The sequence below is a fragment of the Panthera pardus genome, unplaced genomic scaffold, assembly GCF_024362965.1.
Source record: "Panthera pardus isolate Hobbes unplaced genomic scaffold, ASM2436296v1 HiC_scaffold_13, whole genome shotgun sequence".
In the NCBI taxonomy this organism is placed as follows: Eukaryota; Metazoa; Chordata; class Mammalia; order Carnivora; family Felidae; genus Panthera; species Panthera pardus.
In genome coordinates this window covers 119210482-119232657 of record NW_026526688.1, presented here as the reverse complement: position 1 = coordinate 119232657, position 22176 = coordinate 119210482, and the positions used below count along the sequence as shown (strand labels likewise).

Below are 22176 nucleotides of genomic sequence, written 5' to 3'. Positions count from 1 at the left end.
GGTTGCCTTTTAGTTTTGTTGGTTGTTTCCTTTGCTGTGCAGAAGCTTTTTATCTTCATAAGGTCCCAGTAGTTCATTTTTGCTTTTAAATCCCTTGCCTTTGGGGTGTATCAAGTAAGAAATTGGTGTGGCTGAGGTCAGAGAGGTCTTTTCCTGCTTTCTCCTCTAAGGTTTTGATGGTTTCCTGTCTCACATTCAGGTCCTTTATCCATTTTGAGTTTATTTTTGTGAATGGTGTGAGAAAGTGGTCTAGTTTCAATCTTCTGCATGTTGCTGTCCAGTTCTCCCAGCACCATTTGTTAAAGAGACTGTCTTTTTTCCATTGGATAGTCTTTCCTGCTTTGTCAAAGATTAGTTGGCCATACATTTGTGGGTCTAGTTCTGGGGTTTCTATTCTATTCCATTGGTCTATGTGTCTGTTTTTGTGCCAATACCATGCTGTCTTGATGATTACAGCTTTGTAAGTAGAGGCTAAAGTCTGGAATTGTGATGCCTCCTGCTTTGGTCTTCTTCTTCAAAATTACTTTGGCTATTCGGGGCCTTTTGTGGTTCCATATGAATTTTAGGATTGCTTGTTCTAGTTTCGAGAAGAATGCTGGTGCAATTTTGATTGGGATTGCATTGAATGTGTAGATAGCTTTGGGTAGTATTGACATTTTGACAATATTTATTCTTCCAATCCATGAGCACGGAATGTTTTTCCATTTCTTTATATTTTCTTCAATTTCCTTCATGAGCTTTCTATAGTTTTCAGCATACAGATCTTTTACATCTTCGGTTAGATTTATTCCTAGGTATTTTATGCTTCTTGGTGCAATTGTGAATGGGATCAGTTTCTTTATTTGTCTTTCTGTTGCTTCATTGTTAGTGTACAAGAATGCAACTGATTTCTGTACATTGATTTTGTATCCTGCAACTTTGCTAAATTCATGTATCAGTTCTAGCAGACTTTTGGTGGAGTCTATTGGATTTTCCATGTATAATATCATGTCATCTGCAAAAAGTGAAAGCTTAACTTCATCTTTGCCAATTTTGATGCCTTTGATTTCCTTTTGTTGTCTTCTTGCTTTTTATATTTCAAATTTCTTTTTTTTCTGGCATAATGGTCAAGAGGTAAGATTCTGGAATTTGATTACCTGGACCTAAATCCCAACTTCTGTTATTAGCTGAGTAACCTTGGGTAAGTCATTCAGTCTTTTTGTCACTTAGTTCCCTCATCTATATAGCAGGGGTAAGAATATAGATATATTAATTTATAAATAAGTATATAAGTTTATTGATAATAATGTAAGTATATCAATAAGTATATATTTTCTATGAGAATTAAGAATTAATATATTCAAAGAATTCAGAATACATACATATATATATTCAGAATATTTGTATTCAGAATACATATATATATAATATATATAATTGAGGTAAAATTCACATAACATAAAATAAACCATTTCAAAATGTGCAATTAGCAGCATTTGGTACATTAACATTGTGTTGTGTATCCATCACCTCCATCTAGTTCCAATTTATTTTTGTCACTCACAAGAAACACACCATATCCATGAAGCAGTTACTCCCCATTCTCCACCACTACCCTCCATGCCCCTGGCACACATTAGTCTGCTTTTTGTCTGTAGAGATTTAACTATTCTGGATGTTCATGTAGGTGGAATCATATTAAGAAGTTATTTTTTTGTTTGTTTTCCCACATGCTTATTTTTAAAAATTTTAATTCCAGTATAGTTTATGTAGTGTTAAATTAGTTTCAGGTGTACAATATATTGATCCAACAATTCTGTACTCAGTGCTCATTGTGGTAAGTGTAGTCTTAATCTCTTTTACCTATTTCATCCATTCTCCCACCTACCTCCCCTCTGGTAGCCATCAGTTTGCTTTCTATAGTTAAGAGTCTGTTTTTTGGTTTGTCTCTTTTTTGTTGTTGTTTTGTTTCTTCTTTTGTTTGTTTTGTTTCTTAAATTCCATATATGAGTGAAATCATATGATATTTGTCTTTCTCTGACTGACTTATTTCACTTAGCATTATACTCTTTGGATCCATTCATGTTGTTGTAAATGGCAAGATTTCATTGTTTTTTATGGCTGAGTAATATTATACACACACACACACACACACACACACACACACACACACACACACCATTTCTTCTTTATCTATTCATCAATTGGTGTACACTTAGGCTACTTCCATAATTTGGCAATTGTAAATAATGATGCAATAAACATAGAGGCGCATACACATTTTCAAATTAGTGTTTTCATATCTTTGGGTAAATTCCCAGTAGTGGAATTACTGGATCATATGGTAATTCTATTTTTAATTTTTTGAAGAATCTCCATACTGTCTTCCATAGTTTTGCACTAGTTTTCATTCCTGCCAACAGTGCACAGGTTCCCCTTTCTCCACATCCTTGCCAACAATTGTTGTTTATGTGTTTCTGATTTTAGCCATTCTGACAGCTGATATCTCATTGTAGTGTTGCTTTGCATTTTCCTGATGACTAGTGATGTTGAGAATCATCTCTTTTGAACATCTATATGTCTTCTTTGGATAAATATCTGTTCTTGTCTTATGTCTATTTATGTCTTATGCTCATGTTTGAATTGGATTATTTGGTTTTTGGTGTTGGGTTGTATAAGTTCTTTATATATTTTGGATGCTAACCTTTTATCAGATATGTCATTTGCAAATATCTTCTCCCATTCAATAGGATGTCTTTTAGTTTTGATTGTTTTTTTCACTGTGGAGAAGCTTTTATTTTGTTGTAGCTCCAATAGCCTATATTTTTGTTTTTGTTTCCCTTGCCTCAGGAGACGTATCTAGAAAAATTTTGCTATGGCCTATGTCAGAGAAATTGCTGCCTGTGCCCTCTCCTAGGATTTTTACGGTTTATGGTCTCACATTTAGGTCCTTAATCGATTTTGAGTTTATTTTTGTATATGGTATAAGAAAGTGGTCCATTGTCAATTTTCTCCATGCAGCTGTCTAGTTTTCCCAGCACCATTTTTGAAGAGACTGTCTTATTCCCATTGCATCTTCTTGCCTCCTTTGTCAAAGATTAATTTACCATATAATTATGGGTTTATTTCTTTCTAGGCTCTCTTTTCTTTTTTAATTTTTTTAAAATTAATGTCGTTTTGAGAGAGAAACAGAGTGTGGGCGGGGGAGGGCCAGAGATAGAGGGAAACATGGAACCCAAAAGCAGGCTCCAGGCTCCACACTGTCAACACAGAGCTGGACACAGAGCTCGAACCCACAAACCCATGAGATCATGACCTGAGCTGAAGTCAGACACTTAACTGACTGAGCCACCCAGGCTCCCCTCTAGGCTCTCTTTTCTGTTCTCTTGAACTGTCTATTTTTGTGCCAGTGCCACACCGTTTTGATCACTACAGCTTTGTAATATAATTTGAAATCTGGAATTGTGATACCTCCATTTTCATTCATCTTTTTCAAGATTGTTTTGACTATTTGGGGCCTTTTGTGGTTCCATACAATTTTAGGATTGTTTGTTCTAGTTCTGTGAAAAATGCTGTTGCCATTTTGATAGGGATTGCATTAAATCTGTAGATGGCTTTGGATGTATGGATATTTTAACAATATTTGTTCTTTCAATCCATGAGCATGGGATATCTCTCCATTTGTGTCATCTTCAATTTCTTTCATCAATGTTTTATAGTTTTCATTTTTTTTTAATTTTTTTTAACGTTTATTTATTTTTGAGACAGAGAGAGACAGAGCATGAACAGGGGAGGGGCAGAGAGAGAGGGAGACACAGAATCTGAAACAGGCTCCAGCCTCTGAGCAGTCAGCACAGAGCCTGATGCGGGGCTTGAACTCACGGACCGTGAGATCATGACCTGAGCCAAAGTCGGACGCTTAACCGACTGAGCCACCCAGGCGCCCCTATAGTTTTCAGAGTAAAGGTGTTTCACTTCCTTGATTAAGTTTATTCATAGGTACTTTATTGTTTTTGGTGCAATTGTAATTGGAACTGCTTTCTTAATTCTCTTTCTGCTACTTCGTTATTGGTGTACAGAAATGCAACTCTTTGGATCCATTCATTGGTGTACAGAAATGCAATCAGATTTATACTGATTTTGTATCCTGCAACCTTACTGAAATCACTTATCAGTTTTAGTGATTTTTTGAGGAGTCTTTAGGGTTTTCTATATATAGTATCATGTCATTTGTAAATAGTAAAAGTTTTACTTCTTCCTTTCCAATTGGGATGTCTTTTATTCTTTTTCTTGTCTGATTGCTGTGGCTAGGACCTCTAGTATGATGTTAAATAAAGGTGGTGCAAGTGGATATCCTTGTCTTGTTCATGATCTTAGTTGAAAAGCTCTAAGTTTTTCACCATTGAGGATGATATCAACTGTGGGTTTTTCTTTTTTTTCTTTTTTTAATTTTTTAATTTTTGAGACAGAGAGAGACAGAGCATGAACAGGGGAGGGGCAGAGAGAGACGGAGACACAGAATCTGAAACAGGCTCCAGGCTCTGAGCTGTCAGCACAGAGCCCGATGCGGGGCTCGAACTCACAGACCGTGAGATCATGACCTGAGCTGAAGTCGGATGCTTAACCGACCAAGCCACCCAGGCACCCCAACTGTGGGTTTTTCATATATGGCTTTTATTATGTTGAAGTATGGTCCTTCTAAACCTTCTCTGTTGAGGGCTTTTATCATGAATGGATGTTGTAATTGGTCAAATACTTTTTCTGCAGGTATTGAAATAATTATATGGTTTTTATCCTTCTATTGTTTTTTTTTTAAGTTTCTTTATTTATTTTTGGGAATGGAAGGGGCAGAGAGAGAGAGAGAGAGAGAAAGAGAATCCTAACCAGGCTCTGCACTTTCAGTGTGGAGCCCGATGTAGGGCTCAAACCCACAAATTGTGAGATCATGACCTGAGCTGAAATCAAGAGTTGGACACTTAACTTGAGACACCCAGGTGCCCCTATCCTTAACCTACTTGAACCACCCAGGAACCCCTATGCTTTTTGTTGTTGATGTGATTGATTTGCAAATATTGATTGCAAATATTGAACCACCTTGCATCTCAGGAATAAATCCCACCTGATTGTGGTGAATGATGTTTTTAAATCAAAATATTTTTTTTCAGAAATAGATTTAGTGATTCATCATTTAAATATAACACCCAATGCTCATCCCAACCATTGTCCTCTCTAATGCCCCTCAACCCTTTAGCCCTTCCCCCACCCAACACTCCACCAGCAACCCTCAGTTTCTTCTCTATATTTAAGAGTCTCTTATGGTTTGCCTCCCTCTCTGTTTTTATCTTATTTTTCCTTCCCTTTATTTGTCGACTGACTTATTTCACTTAGCATAATACACTCTAGTTCCATTCATGTTGTTGCAAGTGGCAAAATTTCATTCTTTTTGATTGCCAAGTAATATTCCATTGAATATATATACTACATCTTTTTTGTGAGTATGTGAGTCTCTTCTGTTTTGTCCCCCTGCCTGTTTTTATTATTTTTGTTTCCCTTCCCTTATGCTCATCTGTTTTGTCTCTTAAAGTCCTCATATGAATGAAGTCATATGATTTTTGTCTTTCTCTGACTAATTTCACTTAGCATAATACCGTCTAGTTCCATCCATGTAGTTGCAAATGGCAAGATTTCATTCTTTTTGATTTCTGAGTAATACTCCATTGTATAAATATACCACATCTTCTTTCTCCATTCATCCATCGATGGACATTTGGGCTCTTTCCATACTTTGGCTATTGTTGATAGCACTGCTATAAACATGGGGGTGCATGTGTCCCTTCGAAACAGCACACCTATATCCCTTGGATAAATGCCTAGTAGTGCAATTGCTGGGTTGTAGGCTAGTTCTGAGCTGAAGTCAAGAGTTGGACACTTAACTGACTCTTTTCTATTTGCCTTACTGTTACTTACAGTTTTTCCTTTCCGTTTTAAGAGTCTCCTGTAACATTTCTTGTAGGTCTAGTTTAATAGTCATGAATTCCTTTAACTTTTGTTTGTCCAGGAATCTCTTGATCTCTCCTTCTATTCTGAATAATGGCTTTGCTGGATATTCTTGGCTGAAGGTTTTTCTCTTTCAGTAGTTTGAATATATCATGCCACTCTTGTCTGGCCTGCAAAATTCTGCTGAAAAACCAGCTGATACTCTTATAGGGTTTCTCTTGTATGTAACATTTTCTTTTCTCTTGCTTATTTTAAAATTCTCTCAAAAATAAAATAAAATAAAATTCTCTCTTTATAATTACTTTTTGCAAATTGTTTACTATGTGTCTTGGTGTGGACCTTCTTGGGTTGATATTTTGTTGGGGGCTTTCTGTGCCTCCTGGATCTGGATTCCTGTTTCCTTCCTTACATTCAGAAAGTTTTCAGCTTATTTCTTTAAATTTATTTCTTTATTTATTTCTTTAAATAAAATTTCTTCCCCCCCTTTTTCTGTCTCTTCTCATTCTGGGATCCCTATAATTGAATGTTATTAGGCTTGATGGTATTGGTATTGCTAATTCCCTAACTCTGTTTTCCTTTCTTTTCTTTTTTCTTTTTCTTTTCTTTTTTTTTTTTTTTTTTTTTTTTTGGTCTCTCTCATGTTCATCTTGATTGCTTTCCATTCTTTCCTCCAAGTCACTAGTCCATTCTTCTGCTCCTCTAGTTTACTATTTATTCCCTCAAGTGTATTTTCAGTTTCATTTATTGACTTCTTCATCTCTGATGGGTTTTCTGTTTTCCATCTCTTTGTTAAGGGTCTCCCTGAGGTCCTCCACTCTTTCTTCACATCCAGTAAGTACTTTATGACCATTATGTTATATTTTCCATCAGGCCTATTACTTATCTCCACTTCATTTAGGTCTCTTGCTGTGATTTTGTCCTGTTTTTTCATTTGGGACATATTCCCCTGTCTCCTCATTTTGTCTGTGTCCGTTTCTGTGTATTAGGAAAGTCAGCTATGTCTGCTCCTCTTGAAAGTAGCAACTTTATGAAGAGGTTCTGTGGTGTCCTGCAGTGCAATGTCCTCTGTTTATTGCAACCTGGCACTTTGGGGGTGTCTCCTATATGTGTTGCACGCACCCTGCTGTTGTGGTTGAGCTGTGTTTGCCTTCAGTCCAGTCATCTGCAATGGATCTCTTTGCCTGTTATGGCCAGGATTTGGTCCTTGTGTTGTTAGTGGGACAGTCTGGGGCTGTCTTGGGCTTCAGTCAGACCAGGTGTTTGCCAGAGATGCAGTACCTCTGCTGTGGGAAGGGGTCTGGAGTGGAGGCAAGGTAGGTAGTGAGTGCTGAAAACACTCTGGTGCCTGCAAGTGGCCCGTATGTTTATGGTGGTGGATGAGGGAGGGAAATGGTGCCCTCCGGCTCCTTTGTTCCTGAAGAAGTCTCCCAACGATCCTTGCCCCTCCAGCACATGCTCTGAGATTAGTAAACAAATCTCCCTCCTGTGTACCCCAAGCATTTTTCAAACTGCTGCTTTATGGTGTATCTCTGTGACACTGTTTTTGTGCTCTCTCTTGAAGGCTTGGGACTCAGTTTCCTCTTGCCCTCCCAGCTCTCTCACAGGCCTCCTGATTTTTTAAGTTCCAAGTTTTAGGCCTCTCTGATTGTAAGAACTTGTGCAAGTCATTCCTCTGGTTTTCAAGGCCAAATATATGGAGATTCATCTTTCCAGTGTGGGTCTCCCATGCCCGGGCTGGGGTCTGCTCTTCTCTCTTTTTTGTGCCCGGGACATTCCTCCTTCCTGTGGATAGTCCTGTGGGTCTTTAGCTTTCGATCATGTCTGTGTTTCCTACTCTCTTTGATGTGGCCTCTTTTCTACATTTAGCTGTGGAGAGTCTGGCTGCCAGTCTTTGGGTAATTTTCCGGGTTGTTCACACTGATGTGGCTGTTACCTAGTTGTATCCATGGAATGAGATGAGCTTAAGGTCCTCCTACTCTGCCATCTTCCCTGGAAGTCAATATGTAACTTTTCATATCCGGCTTCTTTCACTTAGTAGGTTTTCAAGGTTCATCCACATTGTAGTATGCATCAATACCACATTCCTTTTTATGGCAAAATAATATGCCATCATATGGATACACACAATTTGTTTATTCATCCATTGTTTCCACCTTTGGCTATTGTGAATAATGCTACTATGAACGTACAAATGTTTGTTTGAATTTCTGTTTTCAACTGAAAACTAGGAGTATATATTGAATTTCAGTTTTCAACTGAAAACTAGGAGTATATATCTAGGAATGGAATTGCTAGGCCATGTAGTAATTTTGTATATAATTTTTTAAGGAAATGCCAAACTGCTTTCTATAGAAGCTGCATCATCTTACATTCCCACCAGTAATGTAAAATGCTTCCAATTTCCCCAAATCCTCCCAACGCTTATTTTCCATTTAAAAATTATAGCCATTCCGGGCACCTGGGTGATTCAGTCAGTTGGGCGTCCAGCTTTGGCTTGGGTCATGATCTTGTGGTTTTTGAGTTCAAGCTCCATGTCGGGCTCACTGCTGTCAGTGTGGAGCCTGATTCAGATCCTCTGTACCTCTCTTTCTCTACTGCCCCCTTTCCCAACTTGCACGTGCTCTCTCAAAAATAAACATTAAAAAAATATTATAGTCATTCTAGTAGATGTGAAGTGGTATCTTATTGTGGTTTTGATTTGTATTTCTCTAATAACTAATGGTGTTGAACATCTTTTTCATGTTTGTTGGCCATTTGTGTATCTTTGAGAAATATTCAAATCCTTCGCCCATTTTTAAATTGGGTTACTTGTCTTTTTGTTGAGTTTAAACAACTCTTTATATATTCTGCAAACTAGACACTTATCAGATATATGATTTGCAAATATTTTCTCCCATTACATAGTTTGTCTTTTCACTTTGATAGTATCTTTGGACATACAGAAATTTATAATTTTGCTGTCCAACTTATCTGTTTTTTCTTTCATTGCTTTTGCTTTTGGTATCATATCTAAGAATTTGTTTCCAAATCCAAAATCATGAAAATTTACTCCTCCTTTCTTCTAAGAGTTTTATAGTTGTAGATCTTACATTTAGGAATTTGATCCATATTGAGTTGATTTTTGTATGTGGTATGAGGTGGGATCCAAATTCATTCTTTTGCATGTGAATATCCAGTTGTCTTAGAACTGTTGAAGAGACTATTCTTTCCCCATTGAGAGGTCTTAACACCCTTGTGGAGAATCAATTGGCCACAGATATGTGTGGGTTTATTTTGTACTCTCAGTTCTATTCCATTGGTCTATATGTTTATCTGTATACTTTTTAATTACTGTAACTTTGCAGTAAATTTTGAAACAGGAAATGAGTCCCCAAACTTTCTTTTTCAAGATTGCTTTGTGCTCTTTTGTAGTTCTCTACGAATTTTTAAATCCTCCATTTCTGCAAAAACAGTCATTAGGATTTTGACAGGATTCCATTGAATATGTAGATTGCTTTGAGGATCATTGCCATCTTCACAATAAGTCTTCCAATTCATGAGCATAAGATGTCTTTCCACTTATTTAGGACTTTTCTCTTTCAGAAATGTTTTGTAGTTTTCAGTGTGCAAGTTTTGCACTTCCTTGGTTAAATTTATTCCTATTATTTTATTCTTTTAGATGTTATTGAAAATGAAATTGCTTTCTTACTTGCATTTTCAGATTGCTCATTGCTAGTTATAGAACTGCAATTGATTTTTGTGATTTTTGTATTCTGCAGTTATGCTGAGTTCCATTTTTAGCTCTAATTTTTTAAATTATCATTAAGATTTTCTAGATTGTGTCATTTTGCGAATATGGCTTTACTACTTCTTTCCAATTTTTGATGACCTGATATTTTTAATGTCTGAAAATTTTGCAGGTCACATGGCTCCCACTCATGGTGCTATGTTCCTTTGTATTTTGTTTTTTTCTGATATTTAACCGTGAACTATTGAGTTCCTTTAGAATATTTGTTTCCGCCAGTTCTTGGTTGCTCTGATTTGGAACTACTTTAAAAATTAATTCTGCTTGAGTTTTCTGGGACCACCTATGTAGTTAAGATTTAAGGGCTGCAAATCTTCACAAAGGCCAAACTATGACTACAGTTTCTGAGAGAATATTCTCCTGTTACAGAGCACCAAGGTTCAAGATCTGTGGACTCCTCACTGTTGTTTTGGGGATGGGTTTCTCTTATTTGATACCACTCTTTGCCAGGGTCACTTGGTTTACAGGGAACTTGGGTTACAGTTCACTTGGTTTTCAAGTGTTTTTGAGATGAAAGTTGGCTTCTGTTTATATTCTTTCTTTTTGGGTTCCTGGCTTCAATATATTTTGGCTTGTGAGTACTCCTTTCTTGACTGATTCACACATTAAAAAAAATTGTTTTTCCCATGTTTGGTTGCTTTTTCACAAGAGTCAGTCAGGATAATCATCCATACTAATAGGAACTGGAATGTCCATCTACTGACTGTGGTGGTATTTTACTTACCGTAGTCAGAAAGTGAAGAAGGTTCATTACACTAGTCCTCCTGATCTGTGGAGAATATGTTCCAAGACCTCCAGTGGATGCCTCAAACTGATAGTATTGAACCCTCTACTATATATTTTTCTATACATACATATGGTAGAGTTTAATTTACAAATTAGGTACACTAAGATTAACAATTGCAACAATATACTGTTATGACAGTATAATAAAAGTTATGTGGATGTGTTCGCTTTTTCTCAAAGTATCTTCTTGTACTCTGCTTACCCTTCTTGTGATAGGAGAGGATAAAATGCCTCCATGATGGGATGAAGTGAGGTAAATGTGACAGTTAGGCTACTATTTACCTCCTGACAGTGTATCAGGAGGATGATCTGCTCCTGGACCACAGTTGACCATGGATAACTTAAGACTGTGGGTAAGGGAGGACTACTATATTTTTCTATAGTATACTGTAGTTTTTGTTTTTTGTATTTTTAAACATTTGGCAAGGAATATTTTTGGCAAAGTCTACCATTTAACTTTCACTCATTAAATACTTGGCCACCTAACAACGTGCCAGGCAGTCATATAGCAGAAGAAAACAGACAAAATCCCTGTTCTGGGATGGGGTTGAAAAAACAGTATTACATGCAAAGGTAGATAATACAGAATATGCCATGGAACACTCTACAATGCAGTGCTATGTTGGTATATTATGTATAATAATAGTTGAGGAAAACCACTCTAAGTTTGACATTTGAAACAATTAGGGAAGGGAGAGCCATATGACTTGAGAGAATTCTAGTCAAAGAACAAGGGCAAACATCCTAACATCAAAGTCCTCAAGTCTCATCTGAAGCCTGTGAGTTTGAGTTGGGGAGTGGTTGAGCAGTATATTAGAGGTGATGGGAAGTCGTTACATCCTTGAGCATTTGTTTTCACTCTGAAGGAGACAGGAAACCTTTAGGTTTGGAGCAGTGATGACATGATCTGACATGGTTTAGGAGTATGCTGGGTGTTGTGTGTGGGGCAGGTTGCTGCAAAGTAAAAAGCAGGGAGGACCACTGAGTAGGCTATTACATACAATGATCCAGGAGGTGATCAAGCTTTATACCATGGTGGGTAGGTTCTGAATAAAAATTAAAAGAACTGACAGGACTGCTATGAGAAATCAAGGTTGATGTCCAAGCTTTGAACCAGTGCTACTCAAAGGAATGTTTTACATTTACCAAAGCCAAAAGAGGTAGGGGTGTGTGCATCTGTGTAGAAATCAAGTAGGTTTTAGACATGTTTAGGAGAGATGGTTGGGAGATCAGCAAAGGACAATGGTTAACTATGTACCTGAGTAACTAGGGCATGAAACTACTCCACTGTTTGGTCTTGACACTATTCAAATGTGACACACCAACAAGGAATTTGAGGTTAAGAGGCTCAGACAATATAGTATGCAAAATGAAAGTTATTTCATAAAACCATTTTCAATACAGGAAAACTTAAAGAGGGCTCTTAAAGATACTCATCCAGGAACAGCGTACAATTTGGAAAGGTAACTGACAATGGGACCTTAACTAAAACAAATACCATGTTAAAAGAGCAATTACTAGAAAGTTTGCCAGAATTAAAATCATAAAAAATTCTTCAAAATGAGGCAAGAAAGGAGCAAGTAGTTATAAGATAGCAGGAAAGAATACAAAATTGTGGTTAATTACTGGGGGCCTAAAGAAACCAAAATCTTCCTAGTCTTTCCAGAAGACATCTTAGTACCTAAGTATCTTAGTTTTGATCTTTTACATAGTTCCCCCAATACACTATTTTTGGGGGGAATGCGGATACAGAGGTAATCAGGTTTTTAAAATCCTGTCTCTAAATACCTTTACAATTTATATTACATTGGGACAACTGAAAGTTTTCAATAGCTACTTTTGAGCTATTTCGAATTATGTTCTGACATATGCTAAATCCAGTGAACATTACAAACATCCTAAACATGAGGGCTTACCTTGTCACTCAAAAACAAAACAAACAACAGACTTAGTTTAAGGCCACATGATAAGACATGTTCAAATCCTGGATCTAACCAACTTGGACTTTTGTACCTGGTTACTTTTTATATATTAGTTGGCCATTTGCTCCATTATGTATACATGAATCAAGTTAGATTTTTATGAATTTGAATACCACTGGAAGATGGTTAGTCAAATTGTAGGATTTTAGATCATAAGTAAATGTGTGGAACCTACACTATTTATAATTCAAAGTACTACAATTTGTCAGATATGAGATAGCAATGTAATGCTTGGGAATACAACAGAAGTTCTCATCACCAATGAAACAGTAACAGGTGTCAAGTAACTAGCTATGGGGACTCAAGGATTGCTGCTATGGGTTGTTAGATCTAGGAGCAGACTTCAGAATCACCTGGTTGGCTTTTTAAAACAGACCACTGGAGGGATGCCTGGGTAACCGCTCAGTCAAGCACCAGCTTCGGCTCAGGTTATGATCTCACAGTTCATGAGTTCAAGCCCTGCCTTGGGCTCTGTGGACAGCTCAGAACCTGGAGCCTGCTTTGGACTCTGTGTCTCCCTCTCTCTACCCCCCCCCCCCCCCCCCCCCGCTTGCACTCTGTCTTGCTCTCAAAAATAAAATAAAACATTAAAAAAACAAAACAGACCACTGGATTTTCTCAACCAGTAGGCCTAGAGTGTGGTCTGATAACTTCTGTTTTAATAAACTTCCCAAATGATACAGATTATGTCTTGGGACCACACTTTGAGAATGTCTTAATTCTTTATAGATCAGTTTTGTAACTGCTATTTTAAGAAGTTCAAATTAGAACTCACACATAATATTAGGTTAAAGTGTGGATTTCATGTTAGCCCGAATTACTGAGACCAAAGTGTCTTTAAACACAGACTTTAATGGTAACAATTCCTTTAAGCTCAATTTTATCTTAGCTATTACAAGTGTTATGCAGATGTCACTATTAAGACAATATTTAGTGACTTGTACTGGTTTCCTCAAAATAGAAGACGAATTCACTTAAAAAGTAAAATCAACAATCATTTAACAGTTTTGTTATGCCAACACAAAACACGGCTAATTTGAGTCACCTTCAAAATCACTAACACAGCATGATCAGTAACTGAAGCATATTTTAACTAAGCCATTAAAAAAAAAAAAGTGAGTGCTTCACTACCCCTGAGACCACTATTAACTGTGGTTCATACTTTAAAAAATTGTGAGCACACCCACACAAGAAAGCAAACTAACAAGCTTTTTAAAAAAAATCTGGTACCACATTGCAAACTTGCCCAGGAAAAATGAGTCACTTCAAATATAATTTACCATTAACAGGTCAACTGGACTGTTAATTCTCAAGAAACTCAGCATTAAAAATTTGACTTTATGCATTAAAAGATATAGGAAATATAAAGAACCAAAATCAATTTTTAATCTTCTAATATGCATCCAGTCCTACACATGGCACTGGTAATGTATATAGGGAAAAAGGGCAAATTCTTGGGATTCTTTTGAAGGTTTCATTAGAGATGATCTCAAGTCCAGTGTCCATACATTCAAAAATGTTGGTTTTCCAGGTACTTTACTGTTCTCTTAAACCTGGAGAAGCCTTTATGGCTTATTCCCTTTGAGTGACATTAGAAATGTTGTAGAAAGCATCAAATCAAAGATACAGAGAACTGGACACATCTAATAATTATGACAACAATTTCAGTCATTCTCTATAAATACTTCAAGGTTGTCTATGGCTAAAAAGGTCAACTTGAAAGTCAATTAGCAATTCAGAAGCTCTGACAAAGTGCTTATTTACGACGGGCTTTCAAGAAATAATATGCCTACTAAAGCTATTTTATCGGAGAATCAGAAGTAATTATTTTGAAAAAAGAGCAAAAGAACAGGATCTCTTACCTTACGGAGCAGGTAGGTTACTAATTTTTGATTTGTAATTTGAATCCAAAATAGCATTAACAGTATGACATCTACCTTTAAGGAGTAATTTTTTTTAAGTAAAAGATGAAATGAAAAAAATTCACTCGTTGGAAAATTGTATAGCTGGGTTGATATTTCTCAATGAAATGTTTTAAATTACAGAATTAACAAAGCCAGAACATCTTCGGAAGGCATGCATTTCACTTGCAGTTTAGAGAAAAATCTTAAGTCAATAAACCATGTCCAAACTACATATTAAAATGTTTATAAAAATCAAGCTTTAACATTTATTTTATATCTAGCTTTCCACATCTGTGTGCAGACAAGGAGTAAGATTGCACATAAGTGTAAGCAGTGCAAAAATGTGGAAGTGGAGAAAAGTCACAGATGTGCTAAAAATCAAACACAAGATTTTAAGAAAGCAATGGACAAATCAAAACTAGGAAAAAAGTGAAACTATAGCGTCAGGATTAGGAAGGGTGAAGAATGATAATGCCCTTGTTACTACAGAAGTTAAGTTAGTGGCACAGATAGCACTTGTCAAACAAAAAATAATCCAATAGCATTGACTTTTATTCATTCATGTTAAGTCACCTGAAATGATATCTGTTGCATTTAAATGCTCATTAATGTAAATGGCTGAACAAATCCATTTCAATGGATAGTCAATATCCCACATAGTTAAGTCACTTCAACACAGCCTCATGACAACTCCCACACCAGAACAGTACTTTATTTTGTAAATTTTGACCCATTATTACTCCCATGTTATGGTTTTTTCAGCTGTCAAGTGTACAAGGTGAAGAAAAAATTTAGTTAGATGGGGGTTGCACCTGGAAAATAAATTTCTTAAACTCCATATACACGTTTCAAAACTGCTGGGTCCCAAGTCCATCTATGAACTCCAGGGCTGCCAGTATCATGTGCAGCATACTAAAGCTACACTATCCGAATAGCTTATTAATTCTGCATAAATCAGGTCAATCAATGTGTCAACCTGTAACAGACTGTGCACTTTTAACTGAACATGGCAAAATATTCACTCTTTTGAACTTTACATCATTATTTGATGTCAAACAATGAAGCAAATCCCAACAGTATATACAAAAACAGCTTTGCATTTACAAAAGATTGTTTCCCATACTGATTAATTCAGGCAGCTAACTCATTGGTTTATGCAACTTTATTGAAGAAAAATAAATCAATTACTAGCAGAGCTATTAGTTGATCACTCATCCATTGACAACTTGCATCATTTATTCAGTGCTATATTAAACAGTGTATTGGAAGATAGATTAACTAATAGCTCCAAGCCTCCTAACAATTTAAATGAGAATTACAAAATGTTTGAGACCCTATTTTGGAATACAAAGGGTGTTTGACTTCCAATTTCCATTCTCTGTAGAACAAGAACAGGTCATTCCTTTATTGACATGCATAAAATACATCACATTTTCTGTTCTGCTGATGCTATAAATTCAATACCAATTCTCCAGCCACATCAGTTATGAGCATAAAGTATATCATGTAACCTCAAATCTCTAACAGTGGAAGGCTTAAAAAAGACTGGATGCTAGAATAATGCTGCTTCCTTTGATGTGACAACTGAGCATCCATCTCCCTCCCCCTCAGATGATTTCTTCAGCATGTTAGAGCAGTGAGGAATGGTTTTAGTCTCATAACCAAGTTAGAGTGAAGACATTGGCCACATAATACACATGCTCCATTTTTAAAAAAATTCAGAATCTTGGGCAACTGTTCTCTTGTAACTACTTTACAGTTTCTAAAAGCAGTTATTGTCCAAAGCTGGAAGAACTTAAGTCTTCTCAGATGAGCATGTGAATGAATGGAGGGAGGTAAACAAAAAATAAAATTAAAAAAGATGAGGTCTGAAAGGGGAGCAGCCGGATAAGAAAATCAAAAAAGGAACAGTAATTTAAAGTTTATTCCAGCTATAATGCAGGTTATTCTGACTTTAAGGTAGCATCACATGGCATACTTCTGAGTCCATTCCCGAGATATTCTGTTGTACCTGCAAATAAAGAAGATGTTACTTAAAAAGTTAAAGAATTCTTAATATTTGAAAGTAAAGATTTCTATTTTACCTCCAAACTCATCATGGAGTTATCTCTTATGGCTATGATTAGAATTAAGCCAACAAGGGAGAAATAGCATTGGTACTCAAAGCAATGTGGGAAATGGAAATCTTATACTTCCAATAGAATGTTCCAATAGACTGAAAATATTTTCATAAACACAGTAAGGTGGCATTGAGATTGGGGAGGCTAAGAAAAAAATAATCAAAGACCTTTTCTCTTCCCTACCACTGAGTTAAATGTTCTATTAGAAAATCCTATAATTAGTATTCACTTCAACTAACTGTAACATTAAAAAAATTATTTTACAGTTCATCACGGACTTATGTCAGAACGGCACAGTCTACAGAAATTTCCATCAAAGTTGGAACCAAACAATTTTATCTGAATCCTAGACTTTGAGAAATTGGTAATACCAGAAATTACATTTGAGATTTAAAGCACAGGGAGAAGATTAGACATTGGGGAAGGAGGTTTTGAAGAAAGGACTTTTCAAGAGGAGGTGGGTGTGAGTGGCGTGTATGTGTTAATTGGAACATGTATGTGTTACTTTTAGAAAGTGTGACTGGAGCTAACAAGTCCCACTTGAGACTTAATGAGAATCTCTAGTAGTACAACTCGGGGGCATCTTTGTTTAAAAAGATCAACAGATAACTCACACACGAGCAAGGTTATTTATTACTGAGGATTATCATTCATATTGATAAATGCTATCAATTTCTTCCTGTATTACATCCATGCCATAAATTACTTACCAACAAAAAATACAGTGATAGCCTTAAGAAATGAATATACATCAAAGGGTATAGGAGAACTTTTAGATTTCTATTTCCAGTTTGAACTTTATGAAATATTAACTAGCTTCATTTCAAAACAAGAACTAAACATGGTTCAACCACTTTTCTAAACTTTAGCATATAGAAGTTCTTGCTACCATTCATGGTTACCTCATTTAAGGACACCCTCTCAAAAAGCCAGCACTTTAAAACAAAGGTTTCATTTAGCATACAGGGAGCCACAAAGTATAGCTGATATTAATGCATGCTTGTCAGTAATGAACATTTAGTTTAGATGCTTGGAGGCTTTACTAAAAGTGTTTTCCCTTATATTATGATCTCTTGACCAAATTTTAATTAAATCACCACATTCCATAAAGTACTGGTAATAACGGTTAAAATATACCAACTTTAAAATTTAAATACCATGGTAGTTTGAAAAAGATACTATTTAAACTTTCATTTCTTACTAGTGCTATATATAACTGCTTTGCCATGCAAATACTCTCAAGCAATAATGACTATTGGGTATACTTTCACGCTAAACAGAGATCAAGCAGTTAAATGTACAGTTTTCAGAAAACTGTCACATCTGTTACCTTTGGTTAGTTAAGACAGTGCCTTTAAGCATGCAGCACTCAAGTGCTGGCAGTACCATGAATAAGCGCACCATAGAGTGCAGATCCTCTTACCCTACAACATAGCGTATTTCTCTGTCCACTCTCTTGCTAACCTATTGTACCTAATTGAACAAGTATACTTAGCATTAATCATAACATACAACAAAGTTATAATGGTGAAGTAGTACATAAAGGTAATTCAAATATCTGAGGAATTTAGACCACATTTTTATAATAGTACCAGTTATTTGTTTCAAAAATGTAATTGGGACAAAGAAAAATCTTTCTTTCCAAAAACTTAGTAAGTGACAAAGCACTCAACATGTTGGGAAATTAAAACGTTTTAGAGGGGCTATTCATTGTCACATAAACTAAAACCTATTAAGAAAAACTCACATTTCAAAAACTAGCTTTCTGCACATTTTAATTATTATCTTACCAGCAATAATCATCAAGTCTTCTTGGCATTGCCACAACTTACAGCAGAGTGTAAGCCTAACTCATTAAAAAAATAAAATCACTTTTCAACTATATACTTACTTATCTCTGTCTGTTTTATAGATCCGTGCAATCTCTGGCACTAGGGGGTCATCTGGGTTTGGATCACATAGCAGTGAACAAATGGATAAAAGAACTGCAAGAAAAAAAAGTGTTACCTAGCACTGGAAATTTAGATAAAAATGTATTTAGAAACATGTATTAAAAAAAAAAAAACCCAATCCTCAAAAATTTTTTATTAGTTTGTATCTTAAGGTCAATGAGACACAGCTTTACAGACATTTTGCTTCACAGGAGACAATAAGGAATGTCAAAAATAGAACTTTGTTGGCATCAAGTTTAGTACTGACTAGCTATGAAAATAGTGCCAAACTCAGGAGTTCCGAGATACTCAAACAATGCGGTAGTAGTTTATTACCCTTTTCATAAAGTTAAGTGGCATTAGAAGTTAATAAACTGTGGAGTTCTTCGTACTTTGAGGGGGGAAATCTATAAAGAATAATGTGGGGAACATTCGTGCAGTATTATTCTCAGCGGTTGGGCATAACAAAAAAATCCATTCTCAGGGTGTCTAGCTAGCTCAGTCAGAGGAGCATGAGACCCATGATCTTGGGTTTGTGGAGTTCAAGCCCCATGTTGGAGGTAGAGTTTACTTATTAAATATATATATATATATATATATATATATATATATATATATATATATATTAAAAGAAAGGGGGCACCTGGGTGGCTCAGTTGATTTAGCCTCCAACTTCGGTTCAGGTCATGATCTCATGGTTTGTTGAGTTCGAGACCCACATTGGGCTCTATGCTGAGTGCTCAGAGCTTGGAGCCTGCTTCAGATTCTGTATCTCCCCCTCCCTCTCTGTCTCTCAAAAATAAACAAACATTAAAGAAAATAAAAAAAAAATAAAAAAAAGAAATCCATGCTCTTCCCTGCCCTTGGGGGAGTTTCACATAAACTCCCAACTGCTCCATTGTTTTGTCTCCTTGAATTTATAAACTAAGAGTAGTGATTAAATAAATGCTGATCTCCATTACTTTTTTAATAAAAGATTTTATTATATACATATATGTACATACACATATATTTTTAAGTAGGCTTCACGTCCAGCGGAGAGCCCAACGTGGGGCTTGAAATTACAACCCTGAGATTGAGAACTGAGCTGAGATCAAGAGTTGTGGACACTTAACCGACTGAGCCATCCAGGAGCCCCTGAAGATTTTATTTTTAAGCAATTCCTACACTCAACATGGGGCTTGAACTCACAACTCCAAGATCAAGAGTCATGCTCCACAGACTAAGCCAGCCACGCAGGCACCTCTCTATCTCTATTACTAAACGAGCCTTCACAACTTTAGTTCTTACTCTGACCTGTTCAGTTCATGAACTTGGATGATACCAAGCATTACAGAGCATGTACCTAATTCATTTTGTATGCCTATTATGTGGCAGACACTGCAAAGTGTTATAAGGGATTTTCTTTCTTCTCCAAAACAGTGATTTTAGTCAAATAAAAGTCTGGGAGATGCTACACTACCTTTTTAGTAGATACAAATTCACTGCACAATCCTATCTGAAACACTGTCTTAATTAGCAACATTAAAAACCTCATTTTTTATACCTTAAGGTATGCTAAGCCAACACCAATACCCAAAGGTTACTACAGGGTACACTTCCTTCCCATTGAGTAGTCACTCTGTGGTAGGTGATTTCATTTGTGGGGGAGAAGTGACATAAAAACCACCACAGTCATTCAAAATGGAGAAAGATGGAGGAACTCCCATCTCCATCTGGGATATTCTTGTGGAGACTGGACAACCTATTAGAGATGTCATATAATAGATCCCAATTGAAAGTAGAAGACCAGAATTGATCTAGAGACCTTTCCAAGACTATGAATCTGAGCAGCTCAAGACTTTCTCTAAAAGTATTTTACCTTTAGAAATAGTTAAAGCAGGAGACCACTGTGATCTTAGAATATCGAGACAAATGCTGCCATTACTGTTAATATTTGGATGATAAATTCTTGTTGTAAATGCAACCTAAAATAAATTAAAAAAAATTTTTAGATATCTTTTCCCCAAGTAAAAATAAGCATCCTAATCTGAAATAAAAGACTTTCATTTTTAGCAAGGCTTAAAATACTGTCCTGCTCTCTCTCTCTCTCTCTCTCTCTCTCTCTCTCACACACACACACACACACACACACTTTCTCTCTCTCTCACACACACACACACAATCAAATGGCTAAAAGCTACTTTACATACACAGTAGACTAAAAATTACAGAAACTCGTCTGATATTCTGATCAAGATCTTTCAGGGGATCCTTCTCTTTCATTAAAATAAAAAATGTAACTTTGGGGCAAAAATTTTACTATCAATGATATGATGGGATATTCTGAAGGTTAACTTTCACTCTACCATGTCATGAGTATCAAGAAGAACACTGTGAAGGCTAATTAACATTCATTAATAAATAAAGGAACTTCAGAATGTAAACCAAATTTGTAGACCAACTCATTTAAGGTATCAAGTTACAAAAAGTATGTGTTTTAGTGTGCATTTCCATAGTACATAAAATAATTTTAAATATCACAAAAGTGTTTCATCTGAAGTAACTGTCATACTACACCTATAACATGACTGCAAAGATGGCTGAAGTGCCAATGTTCTGCTATTTTCTACAGGTATTCATATAGATTGGATTTATGTTAATTGCTCTGAAAAGACAAGGATCAAATGCTTTTAATAACTGTAAACCAGTCACCTTTGTGCATTAAGCAACTATAAGCTTTGATAGATTTATTGTTATATATGCAAACCCAAACCCCTAAAAGATATAGCCTAAGCCCTAACAAACATAGCCTAGGCTGCAGCAACATATGCAAATGAATACAAAGCTGAATACCTGAAGTCTACTATTTTACAGAGGTTAATAATCCAAACCTGTATGAGCACAATAAAGGGGGAAAAAAAACTTCCACATGATGTATCAGAATTTTGCAACGTTGGATAAATCCTTATCTCCATTTACAGAAGTTCAAATCCAGGTCTAGCTGCTCTTCTAACTAAAGATTAAGAGCATTCTGTATTATATATTTAGCTTATGTATTAGCCTCAATATGTATTTAACCTAAATTATTCTTACTCCCTACATATACATGCCAATTACCTTGAATTACATTGAATCGTAATTTCTAAGAATACTCTATCCCTTTGAAATAAAACACTGATGTATACTAATGGATTTTGGGGATAAATACTTGCCTTAGGTGGTTTGAAGGGGTAGTCTGTAGGAAAATGAATTGTCAAAAAGAATACACCACCTTGATATGGGCTGTCATTCTGTGAAAAGAAAAATTTGCTTAACTCTGATATTTAAAATATTACTGCTAAATAATCCAGGTAACATTTCTATTTTCTAAATAAGCATTTGATATGGACCCAAATTACCCACTGTTTACACTGCAATAGAATCTAAACTATTCCACAATTTAGTTCATATTACTAGAAAATACACAATCAAAATTTACTATAGAACAATGAACCCTCATTTTACGTAGGTCACCAAAGAACCGAAAAATTACCCAGAAACATAGGTGTTCTAGATCCCAACTTTCACAAAGGAAAAGTATACTTAGCAATAAGGTCTATAAAAGTATTATACATCAAACATGAATTTGAAAATAAGGTCTTATATTTATTTCTTCTAATGAAAACCATATATACAACACAGAAGGCTTTGTACTTCAACACACCACTCTGG

General features: G+C 35.9%; 1 protein-coding gene across 9 annotated transcripts in view; it reads right to left on the bottom strand.

Moving 5' to 3' along the window:
* Nucleotides 1–14963: 14963 nt before the first annotated feature.
* UBE2D3 (ubiquitin conjugating enzyme E2 D3) overlaps nucleotides 14964–22176 on the bottom strand; it is a 29176-nt gene continuing 21963 nt past the window's right edge. For 7 of the 9 annotated variants that reach the window (XM_053901375.1, XM_053901376.1, XM_053901378.1 and 4 more), the window contains 5 exons: nucleotides 21678–21755; nucleotides 20345–20450; nucleotides 18444–18537; nucleotides 17976–18025; nucleotides 14964–16443 (listed from right to left, as the gene is read on the bottom strand). In XM_053901375.1, coding sequence (XP_053757350.1) covers nucleotides 17977–18025; nucleotides 18444–18537; nucleotides 20345–20450; nucleotides 21678–21755 — 327 coding nt within the window. In that variant the 3' untranslated portion in view covers nucleotides 14964–16443; nucleotide 17976. The remainder of the gene's footprint in view (nucleotides 16444–17975; nucleotides 18026–18443; nucleotides 18538–20344; nucleotides 20451–21677; nucleotides 21756–22176) is intronic. The other 2 variants (XM_053901379.1, XM_019416130.2) reach the window with 1 other exon arrangement.